The sequence below is a fragment of the Mobula hypostoma genome, chromosome 1 (assembly GCF_963921235.1).
Source record: "Mobula hypostoma chromosome 1, sMobHyp1.1, whole genome shotgun sequence".
NCBI classification, from domain to species: Eukaryota; Metazoa; Chordata; class Chondrichthyes; order Myliobatiformes; family Myliobatidae; genus Mobula; species Mobula hypostoma.
Genome location: NC_086097.1, coordinates 68707034 through 68717087, shown reverse-complemented (window position 1 = coordinate 68717087; position 10054 = coordinate 68707034). Strand labels below are relative to the sequence as shown.

The following is a 10054-nucleotide window of genomic DNA, read 5'->3' as shown; positions in this document are numbered from 1 at the left end:
ATTGCAAGTAGCTCTTCCGTTGACAGTCAAAAATGAGGACGGATTCGTCCTATATAAAGTCAATTATATATAAATAAACGGTATCAACATATGCAGAAGTTTGGAGAAAATCAATAAATGAACTGACGGATGAAGCAAATTTGCCTGATTGATCCCCTATATAGGCTGCCATGGAGCTAAAGATCCTTAATTTTCTCTTCTCATACTGCAAGGGCAGCAAAATCTGCTCTTGGGAACTTCTGTAGCAGATGGTAAAAAAAAACGGAGGCTTACAAACTTCCAGATCGAATGTCCACACTCCATTTTCTACTTATATTAGTGAGTGCCATTCTATATTAGCTAAATCTTCCCTCAATAAAGAACAAAATACTTGCATTACTTAATGGAACAAAATTCCTGCTACAAATCACTGATAATAATTGAATTAAGATTTTAAATTCTGATTTGACGAAGCTCTTGCACTTTCGCAGCCTGCAGTGTTGCGCTCGCTATACGTATCGTCAGCCCATCTTTTATTGCGAATCCAGACAAATTCAAAGCTTTGGGAGATCTAGTCAAAACGCCAAGATAATTTACAATGATTTAAAATACAGAAATTAATGAAATAAAAGTTTATAGGGTGCATGCTTTCATGTGCATCGTCCGTAACCGATCATTCAGGGTGTTTCGTTACTTTCAATTCTTGCGGGAGCTCAAACCAAAATGTCATTAATTTTAATGCTGCAAACACACCGTTATTTCCTATTCGCCTGGGGTCTCCAACCTATTGAACGTTCGTCTGCCTTCGGTCTGCCAGTGTGCTAATATATTTTCAGACACATAACATTCATATGGATTAAACGGATGACAAAAGATCAACAATTATATTTACGGACGTATAATTTCATTTTCTTGTACTAACATTATGGAATAATCAAAATATCTTGTTTCTAGTGGCACAGATTACCCATCTCTTTTTTTTGCACGGATTGGCATATTTGCATCTTTTCGACTGTTTTAATGCAAGTCCTAAAGAAGACTCGATAAATAACCGATACCGACTAATCATTATTACGTTACACATAAACACAATGTGTTGAAAAATAGAAGCACGTTTTTCTCTCAAAATTAACGGAGTGTTAAACTAAAGCCTAGTAAATGCTTAGTTAAAGACTGAAAGCCGTTTAGAGTTTCAGAGATTTGAGTACTTTTACTGAAAGTGTGTTTCATTTCCCTCGGGGAACAAAGCATACCGCCATCTGAATTATTGTTTTGATGCGCAAAACATATCTGTTTATCGCGGTCATCAACCTTGCAGTTGCCCACAAGGAGAGAAAGGAGCCACTGTCAGAACAGATAAGTTAGTGGTTGGTACGGTGATAGCCACCAAACTTTTGCAACAGTGCGGTAAAGGAATAGCTTCCGATATCATCATCCGAGTCGAAATTAATCCATGTGCCTGGACAGCGATCACAACTCCCTTCCATACTGCCTGTCTAAATGCTTATTAATCAGCACTATCGTTTCTGCATCTACCACCTCCTTTGACAGCGCGTTCCAGGACCTACCACTCTGTGTAATAAACGTGTCTCGTAAATCTCCTTTTAACCGCCCTCACTCCACCTTAAAGCCATGTCCTCAAGTATTTGACATTTTTATTCTGGGAAGAAAACTCTGACATAAGTACTAAAATAACAAATTTCACGCCATGCAAGACAATGATAACACTGATTCTGATCTCTCATAATTTTATGTAATAGTTACCGGTCAGAATGGTTGGACTTAAAGGGACGCGGTTGGTTTACGTGATGAGGAACCAGATGAGGTAAGAAAGATGTATTGAATGGGTGATGGATATGAGAAGTGGGCCAGTCAGGATGTGGCAGGGTAAAGAGTGTAACGAAACCATTCAGGGATCACAGAGACGCGTGGCACTGACATCCTTTCCTGTAGCTCTGTTTTAATGGTTTGATTTCCAAATCTATAAACCAGCTACGGAAAGTTAAATCGCATTCCTTCTATATTTCTATAGCGGTTATAAACCCCAATGGGACTACTATACCGTTCTGTTCACGTTGGCTTGCACTTTAATAAGGAACACGTAAAAATTGTTACCGATCTACACCGACAATGTTAATCAACGGAGAAAAATTAAATCAAAATCCCTAGCAGCCACTTTGTGGCCTCCAGGGACATCCAACAAGTATTTAGGTTAAAAAAGACTGGTGCGAGCAACTGTCCGAATCGGCTCTCACAGGTGGTGCAAGTTAAGGCATCAAGGATGCATGTTACTTCAGTGCACGCGCACAGCTTAATCTCCAGCAAATCGGTCAAGTTCTGTTTTGTCTCCATCGGGATGTGCACATAAACGCTTTGAAATAGTTTGATAAAAAAATTCGCACTGGAGAGTAAAATAAAACTCGGGTAGCGTCAAAGTGACAGGCTAGGCTTGAGAGAAGCGACCTTTCCTTAAAGGATTTGCAACAAATTTCGCCCGCCGCACAGCTCGTGCCACCTTATCCAAACTGAGATCTCTTTCTCTCCCCTCGACTAACGGTCGGAAACTGTGCGCACAGGCGCGCGCGCGAGCGACTCGCGCTCCAATCTACCTTGCCCGGGAGGAGGAGGGCGCGAAAGCCGGCGAGTCGTGCGATTGGCTGCGGAGCACCGCGCGCCAGAATTGCTGTTGGGTGCCAGCGAACCAGCAGCGAATTGCTAGTCTCCAGTTTAGGGGCAAGTTGGTCTTCACTTTCTCCGGGCAAATTGCAGCAAGTTTAATAGCCGTAAACCCTAGCGTCCTGCTGTCCCTCCTTGCTTTGCCCCCCGCCCCCCAGAGGAATCAGCATGCTGACTCACGCCGACTAGACATCTGCAGTGTTAAATAGAAAATAAATAACGAAAAGATAAAAGGGCAGCACACCCTCACGGCGTGGAAGTTATCACTAATGGGATTGAAGTTCAATTTGCTGCTCGAGGAAAAAACGCAGTTAAGTCAGCCGCAACCGTGGAGCTGGTCGTTGGCGATTCGAGTACGGGGATGATCAGAATTTTCCCGGATTTCAGTGTACAAGTAACGGCAGCAACTAGTGGAGGAGGCGGTGCGGTTACTGCAGCACCTGGAGTGGGAAGAGCTGCTGCCGCTGCTAATGGGACACCCCAGGACGTGGGGCTAACATCTTACCAGCAACGGTAAGTGTCTCTCAAACAACCTCTCACATTGTCAGCATTGCAAAGCATGCAGTAAGTCTTCGGCTGCTTTAAAAATACACGTCCATTTCAATCTTCCCATTTTATTATTTATATATATAAAACTATTTACCGTTCCCCTTCGAGCTGAGTGGGTGGAATAAACATCATGTATTTGCACGATCACCCGTGATGAAATTGTCACGTTTCCTATATAAAAAAACAGTGCATAAAAGTTAATTCTAACATACTACTTCCAACCTGTGGTGGAAACAGGTTATGCAACTGGCGGTTGATAGTGGCAGCCCGAGGAAGCACGGACATTTCTGCTGACGGGAGAGGGAGAATTGAAGTAATACGTAAATATGCCCCATTTCATCAACTGACCGCAGGGAAAACAAACATGGGGCAGATATACCACATCAAATATTGCGGAAGTTAGGGTCTAACAAAAACAAAATCATAAATTCCACTCCATTTGGTAAATCCAGAAATCTGGGTCAAGCTGATTTGTAGGTCTCCGTCACATTTAACGTAACGCCGATATTTAATAGCAGCTGGTTTTAAATCCAAGGAACTCTGATCAAAAGCCAAAAAAAAATCTTTTAACTTGAAATCCAATATACTGGGAATATCCCTCACGTCCAGAAATTTGTTATTGTCAAAGAAAACCGTTTTTTTTCTGCATAAGATCTTTTCCCTGTGATTTTTGGTCGCGGAGTTGATCGCAGAAGATCCTGGAATTGATCTCTTTTCATTTGGGGAATGAAGTTTTACTATAAACTATGTAATACTATCGATGCATCATCAGATTTGTGTTCATTACAATGTGTTAAAATCCATTAGTGACCGTATTGGAATTACAAGTTAGCCAGTGGGCAAACAAATATTGCAATAATATGACTATCAAATGCACAATACTGGTTCCTACAATCATGGCTTAAAAGCATGTTTTAAAAAGTTTTGTTTATAAAAATTCGCAGAACACCAGACTTCTCTGGACAACTTTTAAGGGTTTAATATTAGCAGATAGGTTTAAACATTTTAATTATGTCCACAACACTGTCATTTTGTTTTATATTACTAGTATCTGAAAGTTAAAATATGTAAACTTGGTTACGATTGTTAATTAATTTCTTATTAGCAAACAACACATTCGATTACAAGGTAAATAAAAAAGTTTAGCAACAGTGATTTTGTCAATAACATGTAAAATCTCTAACTTTCACATACAAGCTTACCATCCTTAAAATTCGTACTCAATGAAAGCAAGCCACAATATACCACAGAGGACTTAAAATGAACTTCCACTGCTCACAAAATGAAGAAAATTGTCATATATTAAAACATTACATATACTTTAATGTTTCAAAAATAAAATTTGGTGGATTTGAGTATAAATCGACTTGCCAATATTTATCAAAATGGATCTAAGAAAACTTGGACAAATCTTTTACATCACTACCGACATTCCCACCCACTTGCGTACAGTTTGCGTCGTAGCTGAAGGAAAAATTACTGGAAATCAAACATTACGGATGTTCAATTATTGAAGTTACTTCTATGTTTTGTTATGGATAGCTGATTTCTGCCGCTTGTTAAGCGTTGTGAAAATCAGAGTTTAAAATAATAGCCGTTCGACATTGATCCATGGGATGCATCTAATAATCCCAATCTGCATGAATACGTTTTAGCCGATAGCAAGAATATTTCTGGCTTTGCCACTAACTAAAACGCTTCATATTAATACTTGAATACATTTACATGAAATGCGTTATGAAACTCCCCATATAGATTTATAGTAGTTGTCAGGGTGATCTCAAAGCAAGTTAACAAACATGTTGCAGAACATCTTTAAAACAATATTTTTGAAGCAACAATAGTTATTAGTACTTCCAATTTGTTTTTTTAAATCACAGACGAAAGACAAGCTAGACTAATAATGATAACACATTCCTTTGGAACCGAGCAATAATAGCAGAGACGCACGCCAAAAAGCTCGGGTGACATTTCTAGGCTGAATATGACTTTTATTATGAAAGAACACATGACTTTTCTAAATAAAACGCAAGATATTTTAAATGCCACTTATCGCTTGAATATTATACAGTAAAAACGGAGCTTTTAAATTTGGTTGATGAAATCCCTTGAATATGCGGTGGTATTGTATCAGGTCTTAGCTATTCCCCCATAAAGTGAATGAAACAGCAAGTGAGTGGCGTAGTTGCGCTAGTTACAGTATGTGTCCCTGGGAAAGGGAGCGAACGAAAGACGGGGAGGGAAAAGGCAAGGGGAGAGCCAGTAAGACTTTCTCTCGCAATGGGAACCGAGGTTCAACGGGAAAGTACAGTGGTGTGATGATGCCCATCGCTGATTGTGAGCCCGCACTTGCAGCTTTAATGCCATGCAATCTTTTTCGGATTATTTGAGGTGCAGCCAAGGCTCTTTTTACTTTTCTTGGCATGCTGGTTGGCCCCGACTCGTGCTCTGTACACAGCGCTTCTCACTTCTCTCTGATGGCTGGTAGTGCCGGAGCCAGACAGTTGGACTGGACTTAACCGTAACTCTGAAATGGCTTTCCTCAAATAGTATTCGTGTCTTTCTCACTGCACCAACGGGCCGCAGCTAGAAAAAGCAAAACAAAAATCAAACAACAAAAAAAGCAAAGTAGCGGCTGACGAAAAAATGGCGCCCACCAAGCAAGGCTTCCAGCACGACCCTTCAAGACGTGAACGGTAACGACAGTTGTTTTTGTGGTGTGATTCTGTTTTTTTTGGATGCCATATTACTTTGGTAGGAGTTTGGCTCTGACCTGCCTGCTACCGACTGCCACCACGACCTCTCCACCCCTCCCCCCGCTTTTATCCAAAAGCCGGGGTAAGTGGCCGGCCGTGAAAGCCGCTCGTAACCACCCCCCTTTCTTCCGTCACCGGCAGGGCACATCCTTGCAAAGAGCCACTGTCTTATTCACAGTTTTACCTGTTCCGCTTCAATTTGTATAAGAAAGCAAGCGCACTCTTTGATTTTCTCAGTTCTCCTCATTTATATTGCAGAGACAGGGCCTATGACACTGTACAGAGAGGCCACCATTGCTCTACGGCTCGGTGCTCACTAGGCCAAACTGGAAATAAGGTTTTTTTGACAAGAGCTTGCTATTTTTAATAGGACAGTCTGAGGCGAAGGTTCATCTATATTTATATAAACAAACAAAAATTAGTTGCGAACTGCAAAATTAACGGACAGGCAAGCAGACACGTTTAAAACAAAAACAAGATTGATAAATGAAATTAATCTAAAGATAGAGATGAACAACCAAGTATTTAAATAGTATAAACTTTTCCAAATTATCTTCCTATTTCTTTATATTCTAGTATACGAGGTTAAGGAAAAGTTCCCACAAAATATGCAGTTGAAGTACATATTTTCCAACTTAAATACAATTAAATGAAAGACAAATTAATATAATTTTAATTTAAAATGGATATAACTAACTAACTGAATTCATTCTGAAGTAGACATAAAATATAAAACTGAAGAATGATTGGCTTCAAGAGAAGGGTTGTAGATGTGGATTATTCATTCAATTATACAAATATTGTCATACAATGTACTAGCAGTAGATCTTCTGAAGAACTTAAAGTTTTTCTGTTAATCTTTTCTGCTTTATTCAGAGGACCTTCATTCTGCTACCAAGCTTCAGTCATGCCAAGGTATGAAATGTCTAGTTATTGGAGGATTTGTTTAAGAAATAAAAAGCATCATAGAAATAAATTGATAAATAAGATCACTAGAGTGGACTTGGATTGAAAGTCGTAATTTTAGATAACGTTAGCTCAAAACAGCTATGACGTCATAAATTGAAAGTCAAACATCTCTGTGGAATTAGCTTAACTTGTAGTCTACATGTGGTTGAAACTCAGGATAATCACTATAGAATGAAAAACGATGATTTGTCCTTGAGAAAGATTATTTTATCTATGATAATAAAATGGTAACATATTGTGATCGATACGTTAATAGAAATTTATTTTGTGCTCGTTTGATATTTAAATTTCACTTAATTGTCTTATATTTAATGCAATATTGAGACCAACAAAGCTTTAAGGAGCCTATTCTAAATGTACCTTTTTTCCTCTGCTGAGGTAGTATTATAGTAAATGCATTTATAGCAAGAAAACCTTGGTATTCTTCCAGACTAGAGCACAGAAATATATTTTCATGCTATTCTGAAAATTTATCAGAGACTGGAATCTTCAAGATGGAATTAATTTAGAGGAGAAACTTCATAGCTTTGGTTGAAGTGCTTTCTTTATCACCTGTATCCATTTGGTATTCTGAGATGGTAAATCAAAGAGTGTGATTTGTTATTCTGCACAATTTGAGAGTGGAACTAAATAATACTTGGTTTAAAATTTGATATAAGTTGTAGGAGGATATATTTAATTTGATGCTTCTTAATATATTCTTTGCACTGATGCTGTCATTTTAAAAGCTGGTTTAAATGATTCTGCTCATCGAGCTGAGAAGATGTAATTATTCAAAATGAAATGGGCTGGTCTGTATCACAGAAATGTTACTGGCCATGTAGTTCAGTATTTCAATTTGGCCCTGTTACACACAGGGAAAAAAATGTGATAAAATGTATTTATGGTCTGTGTTACCTCAATGTTTAAATTGTGTAATGTATTTGACATTTTTGAAGAGCTTGCTTTCACTTTTAATTCTTGACTTCATCATAGTTGGACAGGACATGCATAGTAATTGAAGCATGAGTTTTCTCACAATCTTATCTAAGTTTACTCTTTAATTGTTATCCACGATTGTTGTTCCACTCAACAGTATTAAGGCTTTAAATCATAAAGTTGCAGTATAATATGATATTTTAATTTTTGAACACTGGATGCTTCTTGTAGTTTAATTATTGCTTGTTGCTTTTTGACATTTTTTTCATGAAAACATTTACAGTAACAGAATCAAGAAGAACTCAAGGCCCAGGACATTCGTTTTATGGCCTTGTTTATACTTTGCATCACAAAAACAGGAAACTTGTAACTATAACTTTATAACACAACACAGCACTCATTGAAAGATCAATGAAGTTCCATGTGAAGATAAGGAACAATGAGAGTGCTACATTATGTTTTGTTCTATGGAAGTATACAATATAATAATAGAAAAGTTTTAAAATAACATACAAATAAATATCAGATTCTTTGGAAGAGAATTGCCACATTTATTTAAACCTTTTGTCATTTTTATTACATTTTTAATATTCTAGTTAAATGTATTAGAGAAAGTGTTGCCAGTCTGGTACTTAACCTGAATCTAAACTAAAATATAGATTTGTTTCCTGTGATTATTAATTCTTTAGCAGAAAACATCAGATGTGGTTATTATCTTTGATGTTTAAATTGATGTACAAAGTATTTTTCCTTAATTTGAAATAAACATGTACCAATTAGTATATATCAGCAGAAGATCCCTTTACTCGTACAGCTATATCAGAGAGGTCCTATGCAGAAATTGTGCACTTTAAGGAAAACATTTTGGTAATTTTTGTTCTTAATAATTCAACTGTCTCTTGTATCTGTAGTTGATGGATTAAGAGCAGCACATTGGAAGGGTTGTGAGTTGCAAGAAGTAAGTATTGTGTAGTGGGAAAGGGAAGGTTAAATTAATAGAAGTGTTATGAATATCGTAAAAAATCGTGCAAACTTTTGCAATAAACAGTAAAAACAATCACTTAGGTGTTTCAGTACAACAAATTCAACGAAGTAAGATTAAAATAAAAAGTAAATACAGGTTGAGCATCCCTTAACTGAAATTCCAAAGTCTGAAAACTTCCGAAATCCAAAACATTTTTGAATGTTGACATGATGTCACAAATAGAAAATTGCAGAAGATGCTGGGAAGGTTCCCAGATGATGTGCACTTCTCTGCGCACCACAGGCAATTCTGAGAAGTGACCTCACATATGTAATGAACAGAATTTAATGAGATATAGAAAGATGGTGCGTAAAGTGAAATATCAAGAACTTGATTATGTATTGAAGGAGTGGATTCATTAGTATCGGAGTGAACACATGCCACTAATGCTATGCTGGTCATGAAACAAGCAAAGATCTATCATGACAAACTGAAAATTGAAGGTAATTATGAATATTCAGGGTGGTTGCAGAAATTTAAGAAAAGGCGTGGCATTAAATTTTTAAGGTTTGTGGTGATAAAGTATTTTCTGATTATAAAGCAACAGAGAAATTTATGACAAGTTTGCCAAGATCATCGCTGTTGAAAGTCTAACGTGCTTAACAGCTGCATCAGAACTTATGTGATGAACAAGTGTAAGACAAAGGTCACACATAAATTCGGAGTTGGAAATGATGGCGATGCCAAATAGCCACTGACTGTCCACCTGGGTGGTCGAGTAGTGATAGCTTTCTGATGGTTCAATGTACACATTACTGGTTCTTGCACAAAATTATCAAAATATTATATTACTACCTTCAGAGTATATGTATAAGCTGCGTATGTAATGTAAATGGATTTTGTGTTTGGACTTGAGTTCCCTTCCCAAGGTATGGTATATAGATGCAAATATTCCAAAATCCAAAGAAATCTGAAATCCGATATACTTCCGGCCCCAAACATTTCATATAAGGATGCTCAGCCTAGTCAGAGTTGGACATTTGTTAAATAATTTTCTAGTTATCTATGGAAAATATGATTGTGATTTGCTTTGTTTCTCCAAGTATTCCACAATCATTGTGAGGTAATAATATGCATAGGAAATTACTAAACAATATGCAACAGAACAAAAATGACATTAGTTTATTTTATTGGTTTTGCAGTGCTTGCTGATACCCTCATTATTTTGTTTTTACATGCTGAA

General features: G+C 37.4%; 1 protein-coding gene across 3 annotated transcripts in view; it reads left to right on the top strand.

The window, feature by feature from the left end:
* The first annotated feature begins 2554 nt into the window (after window positions 1-2554).
* LOC134347808 (neuronal PAS domain-containing protein 3) overlaps window positions 2555-10054 on the top strand; it is a 1099666-nt gene continuing 1092166 nt past the window's right edge. The window contains exons 1-2 of one of the 3 annotated variants that reach the window (XM_063050259.1): window positions 2555-3168; window positions 6837-6875. In XM_063050259.1, the coding sequence (XP_062906329.1) occupies window positions 3017-3168; window positions 6837-6875 (191 nt within the window). In that variant the 5' untranslated portion in view covers window positions 2555-3016. Of the gene's footprint in view, window positions 3169-5767; window positions 5901-6836; window positions 6876-10054 lie in introns of those variants that run through there. The other 2 variants (XM_063050267.1, XM_063050274.1) reach the window with 2 other exon arrangements.